Raw genomic sequence first — 16,067 nt, forward strand, 5'->3', positions numbered from 1 at the left:
TGTTGCCATGTATTCTGCTTTGCAGGTGGATATGGCTACAGAGGTCTGCTTCTTGCACTGCCACGACACCAATCTTCCTCCGAGAAATTGACATCCACCGGTTGTTGACTTCTTATTCTGATTGCAACCTCCATAGTCAGAGTCAGTGTATGCTACCAGATCCAGTTCTCCTCCTTTCGAGTACCAGAGTCCCAACTTAGGCTTTTCTTTAAGATACCGCATAATCCTCTTCACTCCCTTCATGTGTGATTCCTTCGGGTTGGCCTGAAAACGAGCACAAAGACAAACTGCAAACATAATGTCAGGTCTAGAAGCAGTTAGATACATTAAGGAACCTATGATTGCCCGATACTGAGTGGGATCCACATCTTCATCACTGTCGGAATCAGCACCCAGTTTGTGGTTGGCGCAGATTGGAGTGTCAAACGGGGTACTATCATCCATCTTAAAGCGCTTAAGCACATCATGGACATACTTAGTTTGATGAATGAACATACCATCCTTCTTTTGATCTACCTGTAATCCCAAAAAGAAAGTTAGTTTCCCATGGCGCTCATCTCAAACATTTTCTTCATGACTGCTTCAAACTCCTGACACATAGAAACTCGTGAGGCAGCAAAGATAATCTCTCAAACCCATTCTCTAGCAAGTAGTCTGAGAGAGTTGCATACCAGGCTCGTGGTGCCTGATGTAGGCCATATAATGCTTTGCTGAGTTTGTACACACGGTCAGGAAAATCTGGGTCAGGGAAACCCGGAGGTTGTTCTACGTATACCACCTCATCGACTTTTCCATTAAGAAATGCACTTTTAACATCCAGCTGAAACACTTTCATCTTTTTGTGTGCATCAAATGCCAGAAACAGTCGAATTGCCTCCAATCTTGCCACAGGAGCAAACACTTCATTGTAATCGATTCCTTCCTGTTGATTAAACCCTTTAACTACCAACCTTGCCTTGTTGCGAATGATTACTCCCTTCTCGTCTCTCTTACACTTGAAAAACCACTTTGTACCGATAGCTTTTACGTCTTTTGGTTTTTCAACTAACTGCCATACCTCCATTTTTTCAAACTGTGCTAGTTCTTCCTGCATGGCTTCAACCCACGAGCTATCCTTCAGTGCCATTTGATAATTCTTTGGTTCTATCTGACTGATGAAGCAGGCGTACAAGCATTCATTTATAATACCAGTGTTTTTAATGCTTGCATACACACATGTGTTTTTTCCCAAACTTCTTCTAGTACGCACACCATCAGAAGGATTACCGATCACATTTTCTAAAGGATGATTCTTGTGAATTTTGGAAGTTTGTAGCGGACCAACTTCTATATCATTCTCAAGATTTGAAGAGAGTTCATCTGAGTGATGTTGAGTATGAAATGGATTGTAGAATTCATCTTCATTCTAGACAGCCGGAGTTTCAACTGCACTTGACGTGGTAGGTTGATTTTCATTATATTGGGGACGTTTCACAATGGCCTCCTCTTCGTCCAATAACATCTGAGTGACCATCTTCTCATCTAAGCCTGCAAAATCCAAGTAAGGCACATTAAAAGATTTGAATAACTTATCATAGTCGAAAGCCTCTGCTGGTCCCATGCTAGGCCTTGGAGATTTGTAACTAGTAATGTCAGTGTTACAGACCACCTCAACCTTGCTGTTTGATAAATTATAGAGTCTTCTGTTGGGTGTCCCAACTACATAACCAACTAAGATCCTTCGTCGGCTTTTTCACCAAATTTTGAGTTAGTCTTTAATATCGAACACGGGGACCCGAAGGGTTCAAGACCTTTCAGATTTGGCTTTCTAACTTGCATAAGTTCATAACAGGTTTTATTTAATATTTTAACGGTTAAAACATGATTAAGGATATAACAGGCAGTGGCAACAGCCTCGGCCCAGAACACCACGGGAAGTTTAGCGTCTGCCAGCATAGTCCTGGCGCCTTCGATTAGAGTTCTGTTCTTCCTTTCAGCTACTCTGTTTTGTTGCGGAGTATATGGTGCGCTATACTGATGTTCTATCCCTTTCTGCAAACAAAACATCTCCATCTGGTAGTTCTTGAACTCCGTTCCATTGTCACTTCTGATGAACTTTACTTTTCTCCCAATAATATTTTCCACTTTGGTAATCAAGTTAATTACCAACTAAACCGTTTCATCTTTAGCCTTCAGAAAATAAACCCATGAGTACCGAGAGTAATCTTCAGTTACTACCAAACAATACAACGTTCCTCCAAGACTCTTGACATTTACGGGACCAAAAAGATCCATGTGGAGCAAATCCAAAGTGCAGAGTTGACTTTCTTGGAGTGGTGTGGCTTCTTGTGCTGTTTTCCTTTCTTGCATGATAAACATTGGTCTTCAAAGTTGAAGTTCTTTAGAGGAACCCCAAGTACCAGCCCATTCTTGACAATGTAGTTCATCTTACGAAGATGAATATGACCCATTCTTTGATGCCCCAGCTCTGACTCAGACTCTGTAGCTTTTGATAAAAGACACGACTCTTCCGTCGCCATCTCGGTCGACCGCATATCTATTACGTATGTGTTCTTTTCTCTTGGAGCCTTCATCACAATCCAGGTTTCAGGAATCTTGAAACCAGGATAAAGCATGAGTGCTTCATATTTTGTAAAATGCATGGTGTATTCTTTGTCACAAATCTGAGAGACACTCAAAAGATTGTGCTTTAGCTCTTCCACAAAATTTACTTTCTCCAACTTGATTCTTCCATTAGCAACAGTACCAATACCAGTAATCTTCCTCCATTTTCTCCTGAAAAACTAACTCTTCCTCCTTGAACTGTTTTCCAATCACGTAACAATTTCTTGTTACCAGTCATGTGCCGGGAACAGCCACTGTCAACAACCCACATATTGTTTACAGCCCTGCTCGACTGTTCCTACACGATTAAAGAAACGGATTAAAAACGGGGGACCCAAGACCTTCCGGTCTTGGGTTGATCAAACCTGTTATCCGGCATCAAGTACCTTGGTTGCCCAACATTCTTTTGAGGAAAGTTTCTATATGATCTGAGGGGAAAATTTCTAGATGATTGGCTATGAGGCCATCCAAATCTTCTTGAATTTCTTGAATTTGAGGAATTATAATTGTTGGTTCGGTGGTTCACTGGAAAAAAACGAGCCTGGTTTCTTTGAAATCATGGATTAGTCCAACGATTGTTTGACGTGTTAGCATTCTTACCAGCATCATAATTAGTATTCGTTTTATTCTCAGTTTCAGTTGGCCTCATATTTCTAGATTTTCTTTGTTTCAAAGGACAGTCATTGACTAAGTGTCCTATTCTGTTGCATCTAATACAAATTCTGTTCGAACTATTTGTGTTCTTCTGAACATTTGTCTCAAAAGTTGTTGTAGATGATGAGGTTGTGTTACTATCAGTTTGCCTCACATACGGTGGAACAAACGGATTTAGGGAAGATTTCTTTTCATTAAACTTATAGTCCTCCCCTCGTTTTAGTAACACGACCTATTCTTTTATCTTACCTGATTCAGACGATTTGTCCGAATTTGACGAGACAGAACTTGTGACATTAGAACTCGTCTGACTAGCTTCACTCTCATTAACTTTAGTATCTTTAGTAGAGACTTTGATTGGAACTGTCTGACTAATTTCAACATTCACGGATTGCTGATTACTAGGATTATAAGTATAGTTATTATTATATGGTGGTGGAACTTCTGTGAATCCAATTCCCTCTTTGTTAACCGGGGAACGTTGAACACTTTGAATATGATCCAGCATCGCAGAAGAATTTCTAAATTGTTCAATTTTCCTGTTCAGTTCCACCACTTTTACCTGGTAATCAGCTATCTGTTTATCCTTTTCAGCTATTAGTTTGGTTTTTTCTTCTAACACTTCATAGCTAAGATCAATTACTTGAATTTTTTTAGCTAGGGTGGCTTTAAGGCTTCTGATGTCTTTTTCACTAGCTTTTATTTTTACCTAGTAACTATTTTCTTTAGTTTTAGAATAGTGATGTTCTTCTTTTAATTTTTGTAATTCAATGTCCAAACTAACAAACTGATCAGTTAATTCTTTCAATTGATCAGACAATTTTTCACATTGTTCACACTGAGATTCAGAATATACCTCTGAGAGCTGATCGTTCACTTCTGCCATGTATGCTTGATTCTCCACCGACTCTTTGTCACATCTTCCAGTTTCGATGTTTACCATATTTGCCTGTTCGATCACCTCTTCAACTTGTATATTCCAGTTAGACCCACCGTTCTGCTGAGATACCATAGCCTTGATTTCATTTCCACTTCCACTCTGTTGAGTAGGCTTGTTCCGATTTCGTTCGACTCTTTTATTCGTACATTCTCTAGCAAAATGGCCATTTTGTTGACAATTGTAGCACCGAACCTTTGACTTGTCAAACCCTGGTCTTTCTCCAACGAACTTTCTACCAGTTTTCTTCATAAATCTCTTCACCCTTCTCACTATCATAGCCATCTGCCACTGCAGATCCATTTCTTCCATGTCATCAGCGTCTATCTGATCATAGTCCTCATCCAAGGTTGCGGGGTCAACTATTTTTCCTTTGATGTAGTTCTCATACGAGGCAATGAATGAGGCATATAGAGAAAATTGTTGTTCAGCTGATTTCACACTCATAGGCATCTGTGAATAATTATTGTTAGAAGCACTGGCTGAGAAATTACCAGCTGAGGATTGAGACTTTGAGGAACTACTTCCACCTACTACAAAACATACGTCACCATCCATGTTGAGTACCACATGACCATCTTGAGTGGAGTTTGGTTCTCCCCCTGAGTAGTAGGCAGTCGATTCTATTTTCGAACTTGAGTTTGGAGTGCCTTTAGCACCATACATTCCCGGATCCTGAACCTGATCAGTAGGCGTCTCCTTTCGAACCATATTAAGTTCAAAATTACGTAACTTATTAACCACCTTCTCCAAGTCAAATTTCTCAAATTCCTTATCTTCTCTCATCAGAACTGTGTACATTTCCCATTTTGGTGGGAGAGCATAAAGAAGTTTTTCTACTATCTCTTATTCCTTGTATTCAATGGAGTAGTTATTCAACTCGGTCATCAGGTGATAATTTCGTGTGATGATGTCATCAAGTGATTCGTTTTTCATATACTTAAATACAGAAAATTGAGTTTTCAGCAGCTTCATCTTGGAGGTACGAATTCCAACGTTTCCTTCATAGCGATTCTCTAGTGCTTCCCATAGTTCTCTAGCGGTTTTGTACTTTTTGAAAGTATGAAGAATCTCTTGTGGAAGTGCCATTGTTATGGCTGCATGTGCTTTACTTTCTGCTTCGTACATTTTCTTTTCATCGTTCTCCATTTTACTGTATTTCTTAATTTGTTCACGACCTTCGAACTCAGTAGTCGGTGGAATGTAACCATCTGGAAAGCTGACCCACATTTTTTGCATCTTGATATTTCACATATTGTTCGTACCTATCTTTCCATGCAACGAAATCAGTACCTTTAAGCAGTTTTGGAGCCTTAGTTGCTGAACCAGCTTCAACTTCCATCTTTACCAGTTCTGTGATGTTTATCGAAGTCATACTTGAACGAAACGAGACATAGACTTCAAAAACAATATTCTGTGAACAGTGAACAGCGAAGTTATTATAACTTCGCTGGTCACCAACTTCGCTAAGCTACCAACTTCGCAGACCTTATAAGTTCGCTTATCGAACAACTTCGCTGACCAGACAACTTCGCTGACCAAGCAACTTCGCTAAAACCCTATATCTTCGCTAAAAACCCTAGTTCGGGTGACGACAACTTTGCCTGTTGAACGGCTTGTTTTTGCAGGTTTGAAACGGCTGATTTTGAAGGTTGCGAGAGTGATGAGAAGGTGCAATTGATGAGTATTGTAGAGAAACTGACAAAGGAGGGGTATCTCAACGTAAAACAGTTCCGTGAATAGTCTAACGGAGCAATTTTAACACTCATGTGATAATCTTGAATAACACAATCATGAGCAAATGCTCTGATACCAATTGTAGGTTCCCAGCCGGATCTGCACACGAGTATCTCGTAACACGAGGATGCGGAATCCCCTACGTATACGATACGAGTGCTAAGACGATGTACACGTAAATGACAAGCAAACACACGAGTATATAAGAGAATACTTGTTATATTACCAAGATACTAAAACACGTAACACAAGAGTGTCATAAAACAATCTGTCAAAAGTTACACCCAAATGAGCCGAAGTTAGATATATATATTAGCGACAACTTCGCCTAACATACTAGGCGAAGTTGTCCTAACTTCGTTCAACCCAAGTTCGCCAAAACATATAAGCAAACTTAACAAGTTCAACACAAAACTAACAAAGTAAATGATTATAGACACAAATAAACACGAGATGATGAACTACTGGCATCATGCACAACAATTTTGTTTTTGGTGTGGTGTTTTAAATTTGGATTAAAATTTGGTATTGATTTTAAACTTTGATTAAAATTTAATATAAAACACACTGTAATATAGATTATGATATTCTTGATAGTGTTTTAAATTTGGATTAAAAAATGTTAATTACAGATTGATGTTTCCAAATATAGTATAACACACTAGACGATTATACACTTTAACACACTTTTCTAGGCCTTTAAAATAAAACACACCCCACATTCAGTCAACTTTCCATCTTGACCATTGATTGATAAGATCCAACCACCCAGATTTCTTCCTACACTTTTTATAAATTCTCATCTTTTTATAATAACCCCTCCCTATATATATATATATATATATATATATATATATATATATATAGGTATTGGATCATTTCAGAAGTTTTTTACAGCGAGAAGTGAATGTGTAACTCCATTAATTCCTAATTTCACTCCCTTTCTTATGTGTAGGTGCATATGTATGTGTGTAGGTACGTATGTTTGTATATGTGTACGTATGTATATGTGTAGGTATGTTTGTATGTGTGTAGGTATATAGATTTGAATGTGGCTCGGTACATTTATATGTTTGTAGGTTGGTTTGAATGTGTAATTAAGACATAAATACAACCAACCTACATATATGTATGTAACCTCATATGAAAGGGAGTGAAATTAGGGATTAATGAAGTTATACATTCACTTCTCGCTGTAATATCACTTCTCGCAAGATCCATCCCACATATATATATAGGGGTAAGATCTTGAGAGAACTCCTTTTAAAGATACAACTAAAGAACTACTAAATAATTATTTTAACATTTTTTATAAATAATATTTTATGATATTTTTTCTTTCCTCCTTCTAATAAGATGATATTGTTCCTAATAAAAACATCGATGTAATTCATATGTGCATTAATGTGTATTGCATATACAAAATAGTGTTTTATTACATATAATATAACACAAATGCATTATCTAATACTCACTATTGAATATTTGCAAATACAACACTGATAATTATATGCAAAACACACTATCGCATATATATAATACAACACAAATGCACATATGCACTATATCGATTTTTCTATTTTTGTATATAATACAACACTATTCGAAATATATAATACAATATATGCTATTCAACAGTATTTCAAATATCAAAACGCACACTATTACACATATGCATTATAAAAAAGTCGATGCATTGCATATATGCATTACAACGAGTTTTTTTTTAAATTATTTATTTTTATATTTTTTTATGGTGAAGAATAACAACATATAAGAAGGATGAAAGAAAAAAAATTAAAAATATTTTTTTAATAAAATTAAAAATACTTTATTATTAGTTCTCTAGTTCTCTCTTTAAGGATGAGTTTTCTCTTGATCAATTCCCCATATAAATATATATATATATATATATATATATATATATATATATATATATATATCCATACACATGCTTTTAGTATGGACTCGGAAAACGACGCGTTATAGTTGTTGGTTTTAATAAAATAAAGTTTATTTATAATTTTCTATTATTGATATTATTAGTTTAATAATTAAAAACTAAAAACAAGAAAATATGCTAAAAAGATGGGCTGGGAGACTTGAAACTGCGCCCAATCGTCTCCCAAGATTTAACCAAGGGTGCACCAGCCAGTTATAACACGGAAACAAAAACTGATATATTAACAGGTCGTAAAACCCAATTCACATAAACCCTAAAGAAATCAGTTGGTTAAATCCGTTCTTATTAATCCAATTAGCCGTGGGGTTTATGCTCACTGATCAATTACGAACACGAAACACTAATCGATTACCTTATACGATGATATATGATTGGCTAAATGGTGATAATAGTAGCCGGCCAAGATGAACTCAAGAACACCAATCAAACAACGATGTTAATATTATTTAATAGAGGGGTTATGACGCCGAGGGCTTAAGAATTGTGTATGTATGTTTAATTGAATTATGGAAAACGTTATCAACTATATTGAGGAACGAATTGTGTCGGCTAGTATAATAAGTAATACGAATCCATTTTGATTTATTATACCAAATTAGAGATGTCGGTAGGCCGAATAAGGAGATTAGAGGTGGGATCAATTTGAGGTTAAAGTTTGGTTTTGGGTTGACATTGTAATATCTTGGAAGTTATACATACATATATATATATTAAATAATTAATTAAACAATAATACTATTATAATAATTAAATAACTCGATAATTGCGGTATTTAATCGATAGGATAACCTAAACATAGAAATGGGTCGGGTAACGGTTACAAAATAAAAATGAGAAAAAACCTGAATTATTACAGTATCCCATACTTTTGGGGATTTCATCCCGAAATTAGAGAATTAGCAGTAACAAAGAGATAAGGGTATTTGATTTTCATCTATGCTTCACGCTCCCACGTACACTCTGCACCCTGTTTAGAATTCCAACGAACCTTAACCAAGGGGATGCGACTTCGTTTGGTTACTTTATATTTGTGATTCATGATTTCAACTTGTTTTTCAACAAAATGCATAGTCTCGTCAATACGAACTTCATCGAGGGGGATCTGGAGATTACCTTCGGCAAGACACTTCTTGATATTAGAAACATGAAACACCGGGTGAACATTTGAGAGTTAAATAGGAAGCTTGAGTCGATAAGCGACATGACCAACTCTATCGAGAATTTCAAAAGGACCAACGAATCGAGTTGCTTATTTTCCTTTCTTTCCGAAACGAACAACTCCCTTCCAAGGGGATGCTTTGAGTATAACAAGATCACCAACACCGAAATCAAGGGGTTTCTGTCTCTTATCAGCATACCTCTTTTGACGGCTACGAGTAATAAGAAGGTTTTGATGAATCTGAGCAATACGATCGGTTGTTTCTTGAACTAATTCCAGATCGGTGATTTGATATTCCCTAACTTGTTCCAACAGATCCGGGAATTACATTTACGACCATAGAGGGCTTGAAAAGGCGCCATACCGATGCTAGAGTGAAAACTGTTATTATACAAGAACTCGACGAGCGGTATATGAATATCCCAATTGCTCCCAAAATTGAGGGCACAAAAGCGGAGCATATCTTCTAGAGTTTGAATCATACACTCGGACTGACCATCGGATTACGAATGATAGGAAAACTGAGAATCAAACGAGTTCCAAAAGCAGATTGGAGACACTTCCAAAAGCGAGAAGTAAAACGACCATCACGATAAGAAATAATAGTTAACGGGGTTCCATGATGACAGACAATATTCTCCTCATAGATAGATACGTGCCAACTTATCAAACGAATACGTTTCTTTGATGGGTATGAAATGAGCACACTTGGTCCAGTGATCGACGATTACCCAAATACTATCATGTTTCTTACTAGTAGGAGGAAGCTTAGTGATGAAATCCATGACAATACCTTCTCATTTCCACTTGGGGACGCGAGGTTTCTTGAGTAAGCCAAAAGGTCGATGATGTTCGGCTTTCACTTTGGAGCATGTGAGACATTTAGGAACATATAGAGCAATGTCTTTTTTTCATTCTGGTCCACCAATAGATGGAACGAAGATCAGCGTACATCTTATCCGCTCCAGGATGTATGGAATATCGTTACTTATGAGCTTCGTCCATAATAAATGTGTGAAGATCATCACGATCGGGAATCCATAAACGGTTAAGAAAGTAAAGTAGACCATTGGGTTTGGTTTGAAGTTGAGTTTTAGCACCACACGACGTCTCGTAATACATATTGCCTTAGGTGACGGATTCGTTTTGGGCTTCGAGAACACGCTTTTCGAGATCATTTTGGACTAGAACACAAGTAAGAAGTATGGATTTGACTTGATTCTTACGACTGAGAGCATTGGCCACGACATTCGCTTTTCCAGGATGATAACGAATATCACATTCGTAGTCGCTAAGCAACTCGGCCCATCGACGTTGTCTCATATTGAGTTCTTTTTGATCGAAGATGTGTTGGACACTGTTATGAGCTCTAAACACCACACACTTCGTACCATAGAGGTACAACAACAACAACAATCATACTCAGTATTTCCCGTAATTAGCCTAAGCTATCGGTAGGGTCTGGGGAGGGTGAGATTTAGACAAACCTTACCTCTATCTCTAAGGATAGAGAGGTTGCTTCCGAAGAGACCCCAACTCAAAAGTAATTAGATAAACAAATAAAATAAAATAAACTTATACAAGATAAAATAAAAGAATAGAAGTAAATAATAAAATAAAACAATATGATATTAGTACGTTTCAAGTAACATTTCGTTATATATAAACTAACGCAAAACAAAGGTAAAATTTACAACAACAATAATAAAGGCCATACTAAGAAATAGCCCCTCCTCCTAAAGGTCGTTAACCTTAATTTTACGTCTCCAGGAACTCCTATCCTCAACCATGTCCTTCATTTATTTATTTTTATCAAAAGTAGGATTGTACTGTGAAACCTCCTGGTCTTCAATGGTGATTTGAACATCTTCATCACCGTTTACCCCTTTTAATTTAGTTGGAATCCTCTTGTCACACAATACCCCTATGGCAGCTCTCCATTTACACCATCCTGCTTGGACACGATGTGCTACATCACTATCTATGCATCCGTCACTTTGTACAAACGATCCTAAGTATTTGAACTTGGTTTACTATGAAACCTCCTGGTCTTCAATGGTGATTAAAATGAAATTTCATTTATTTATTATAATCAAAAGTAGGATGTTACACCTCCTCCCCTCTATGATAAGAGTTTCCACTGATCTAACGGGATCCGTTGTTTGTCTCCTCTTTACATGTCCAAACCATCGAAATCTGCCTTCCCTTATCTTATCTTATCTGATATACTAGCCACCCCTAGTGTTTCCCGAAAAACCTCGTTTCTTATTCGGTCTAACCTTTTGTGCCCACACATCCACCTTAGCATCCTCATATCTGCTACCTCCAACTTATGCATGTGTCTTCTTGATGGCCTAATAATCTGTTCCGTATAGCATCGCAGGGTTAATCGTAACCCTATAAAACTTTCCTTTTAATTTAGTTGGAATCCTCTTGTCACACAGTACTCCTGTGGCAGCTCTCCATTTACACCATCCTGCTTGGACACGATGTGCTACATCACTATCTATGCATCCGCCACTTTGTACAAAAGATCCTAAGTATTTGAACTTGGTTTACTGTGAAACCTCCTGGTCTTCAATGGTGATTTGAACATCTTCATCATCGTTTACCCCACCAAAGTCATAGTAAAGATACTCCGTCTTTGACCGACTAATCTTTAAACCTTCTCTATAAAGCCGCTCACCACCCCTCTAGCCTCATGTTCAGATGTTGTTTACTCTCGATGATCAACACAATATCGTCTGCGAAAAGCATGCACCAAGGGACAATATCTCGTATCGACTTTGACAACTCATCTAGGACTATTGCAAATAGGAATGGGTTCAATGTTGATCCCCGATGAAGGCCTACCTCCACGGGGAAGAAGTCAGTATCCCTCATAGGTGCTCATACGCTTGTTTTAGAGTTGGCATACATATCCCTAATTATCATTATATATATATATATATATTCCATGGACACCTCTACTCTCAAGGAAATCCCAAAGGAGTAGGCGTGGCACACTGTCGTACACCTTTTCCAGGTCAATAAACACCATATGCAGGTCACACATTTTATCTCTGTACTTTTCCATTCATCTTATGAGGATGTGTATTGCCTCCGTAGTTGACCATCCCGGCATGAAACCAAATTGGTTTACTGTGACCTGAGTTTCCCGTCTAAGTCTAACCTCAATAACTCTTTCCCATAGCTTCATCGTGTGGCTTAGTATCTTGATTCCTCTATAGCTACTGCAACATTGGGCGTCTCTTTTGCTCTTATAGATGGGACTACGACACTACTTTTCCATTAATTTGGCATCTTATTGGTATTTAAAACGGTATTAAACAGAGTGGTTAACCACATAACTCCTTCATCTCCCAAACACTTCCACACCTTGATCGGTATTTTGTCTAGGCCAACTGCCTTAGCCCTTCCCATCTAACTAAGTGCATTCTTCACCTTATGCTGTGTGATACGTCGGCAGTAGCAATTAATCTGTTGTTGTATAGTTGTGTTCTCATTTTGTGGTTGGTGAAAGCTCCCACTGTTGAAAAGGTTGTTGAAGTAGGTTTGCCATCTCAGCTTGATGTCCTGCTCCTTGACTAATACACACCCATCCTTACCCTTTATAAACTTCACAACCCCTAGATCTTGCCTTCTACGCTCCTTGGCTTTGGCAAACTTAAACATACCGTGTTCCCCCTTCTTTGTTTCTAAACGTTCGTGCATCTGTTTATAGGCCATTTTCTTTCCTTCTGAAACTGCCAATTTCGCCTCTCTCTCTCGTCCTTTTAGTAGATCTCCCTCAATCTGACTCGCTCCTCTTCGTCTGTGTTTCTCATAAGCTCCCTAAAACTCGTACCATAGAGGTAGTGTCTCCAAATTTTCAAGGAAAATATGACGGAACCAAGCTCAAGGTCATGCACCGCATAGTTTTTCTCATGAAAATTAAGTTGTATCAAAGCGTAAGCGATAACCTTGCTTCGTTGCATAAGAACACAATCGAGACCTTGGTTAGAAGAGTTGTAGAAAACGATAAAATCTTCACTACCTTCGGGAAGAGAAATTATATGAGCATTGCAAAAGCATGCCCTTAAGGGTTTGAAAGGCTTCTTCTTGTTTTGAACCCCACACATAAGGTTTATCCTTGTGTGTTAAAGCGGTGAGGGGCAAAACAATCTTAGAAAAGTTTTGAATGAAATGACGGTAATATCCCACCAAACCAAGAAAAGATAGGACTTCGGTGGGAGAATTCGGTGGCTTCCAATTTTTAACGGCTTCAATCTTCATGGGACAACATGAATACCCATGTCATTGACAATGTGGCCCAAAAACTAAACTTCTTTAATCTAAAACTCGCACTTAGAAAACTTGGCGTACAATTGTTCTTTTCGAAGAAGATCAAGAAGGGAATGGAGGTTCTCTTTGTGGGCATTCTCAGAATTTGAATGGATCAAGATATCATCGACGAAACAATTTATTCAATTAGGGTTTACACACACGTTCATAAGATTCATGGAAACCACTGGTGCATTGGTTAGCCCAAAAGGCATAACACGAAACTCATAATGCTCATAACGAGTATGGAAAGCAGTATTGGGGATGCCATTTTTTTTAACACAAAGTTGATGATAACCCGAACGGAGATAGATCTTTGAGAAGCATGCGGATCCTTGAAGTTGATCGAAAATATCATCGATACGAGGAAGCGGATATCGGTTCTTGACGGTAAGCTTGTTGACTTTATAGTATTTGATGCACATGCGGAAAGAACCATCTTTCTTCTTGACAAACAAAACAGGCGCGCCCCAAGGAGAAGAACATGGGCGAATAAAACCCTTGTCCGAGAGTTCTTGAAGTTGACTAGAAAGTTCTTGCATTTCGGAAGGTGCAAGACGGTAAGGGGCTTTAGCTACGGGGTTAGCTCCACGTATAATTTCATTCCAAAATTCGACTTGGCTAATAGGAGGAAGGCCGGAGACATCATCGGGAAAGAGACCGGGAAAATTACGTATAACCAGAATATCGGATATCTGCTTCTCTTTACGCTTTTTCTCCACAGAGCTACAAAAGCAACACACCTTTTACGCTAATAACGTTGAGCTTGAAATCATGACATAATATTAAGCTTAGATGTAGGTGTATCACCGAAAACGTTAAGAACACAACCATTCTTGAGATGTATATGGAGGAATTTCTCGAAACAAACAACTTCAGCACAATTAAGAGTTAACCAATCCATTCCTACAATAACGTCAAAAATACCCATTTGATTAGAAATGAGGTCAATACGGAACTTGACTTTATTAAGAGTTATGACGCAATCCCGAATTACCAAATCAATAATAATAGACTTTCCATCGGCTACTTCTACAGTAAATGGCTTAGATAACTTATCCCGAGGCTTATCAATAATATAGGCAAAATCCAAAGAAATTAAACTCTTATTGACACCGGTATCAAATAATACCAAAGCATAATTATTATCGATGAGAAACGTACCATTCACCACATCGCTAGAGCTTTGAGCTTGATTCACGTTCATGATAAAAGCACGACGATTAGACCCTTGAGGGGTTTGAGCAGCTTGGTTCGACGGGGAGCTTGAATAGCAGGGGCTTGGGTTGATGCAGATGGATGAGCCATAAGCTGAGGCACTGGAGAAGCCTAGGCTTGCGGTGCATAAATTGGAGGAACTTGGGGTTGGTAGGTTTGCACTTGGTAGGCTTGAGCAGTATACTACAGTGTGGGGTACACTTGGGCTTGTAGTTCATGGGTAACATAGTGGGGTGCAGGAATGACATGGGCTTGATGAACATGGGTAAGCAATGGGCAAGTGTTGCGGAGATGGTTAGCGTCTCCACAATGTTTGCAAGAATGGGTATTAGGAACACCCGGCTGAGCTTGGTTAGTAGTAGGTCTAGCAATAGGGGGTGCAAGCCGTGTTTGAACATCTTGTGAACCAGAAAGTGCACGACAAATGTTAGCAAGATGACCGTAATAGTTGCGTTGGATGCACAGTCGGCAAGGGGATTGAGCATGGTGGTGAAGGTTGCACTTGGCATAGAGGGGATGATGAACAGTGTAGGCTCTTTTGTTTGGGGCATTAGGGTTAGGTGGAGGTTGATTATTGGGTTGGTTGATAGAATAGTTCTGGTGGTTGGTCTTACGCTTGTTGTTGTTGTTGTGGTTTTTGTGGAAGTGGTTATTATTGTTGTAAGCAGGTTTGGGTTTATCTTTGGCATCGGTGGATGAGTCGGTTTTGGTCTTGGCGGGAGTAGGCTTGGAATACTTGCGAGAAACGGTTCCATCCCTAACATGACTATCGGTGAGGGAAGCATCTAGGTCCATAGCCTCACCAATGGTTAAAAGGCCACGACTCACTACGGCATCACAAAAGATGGTTGATAAACTGGAATGTATTTTTGAATGCTACAGTTCTCGGGGGTCACAAGGTGGCGTACGATACGACTAAGTTCAAGGAAGTAGTTGATGTAGGTGGAGTTATCCCCACCAATTTGCTTGAGCTCCCAAAACTCAGCCTCAAGCCTTTGCAGCTCATGATCAGGCATAATACTTTCTTCATAGCCTCCTTTAGATCCTCCCAAGACATGGTTACAGCCAACTCGGCACCTTGGTTGGCTTTCAAGGAATTCCACCACGTGATAGCTTGGTCCTTGAAAACGCTCAATGTGAACTCAGTTTGTATGGCATCCATACATTCATAGTGGATGAACACATTCTCCATATTCTTGAACCATTGATCTTGACCATTGATGCAGTTTGGTGGCATTTTCCTCACTAATGAAAAAGTAGGTTTGGTACTTAAAAATTTATGGAAGTCATAATTGTTCAGTGCGGCCGAAGTAGCAGATCCATTTGAGTTGAGGCTCCTGATTTGGGTTATGATCTTGGGCATAGCAGCAGCAAACTCCTTCGGGATTCTAGCAGCCAAGTGGCGATCGTGAGAACCAGATGAACGTTGATGATGACGGTGGATTCTGAGCAAAGACATTCTACGCGAAAAT

General features: G+C 38.7%; 1 protein-coding gene across 1 annotated transcript; it reads right to left on the reverse strand.

Moving 5' to 3' along the window:
• Positions 1 to 14,149: 14,149 nt before the first annotated feature.
• On the reverse strand, positions 14,150 to 14,584 carry LOC143554255 (uncharacterized). Its single transcript, XM_077044055.1, has one exon. The coding sequence runs from the start codon at positions 14,582 to 14,584 to the stop codon at positions 14,150 to 14,152; it is 435 nt and encodes a 144-aa protein (XP_076900170.1).
• Between the last annotated feature and the right edge of the window lie 1,483 nt (positions 14,585 to 16,067).

This window comes from Bidens hawaiensis, unplaced genomic scaffold (assembly GCF_021521415.1).
Source record: "Bidens hawaiensis isolate Kalapana, Puna unplaced genomic scaffold, B.hawaiensis_p1.1 tig00017570_1, whole genome shotgun sequence".
Taxonomy (NCBI): domain Eukaryota; kingdom Viridiplantae; phylum Streptophyta; class Magnoliopsida; order Asterales; family Asteraceae; genus Bidens; species Bidens hawaiensis.

Coding starts and splice junctions, on each gene's coding strand:
- LOC143554255 (XM_077044055.1), bottom strand. CDS start 14,584: ATGAACGTGAATCAAGCTCAAAGCTCTAGCGATGTGGTGAATGGTACG.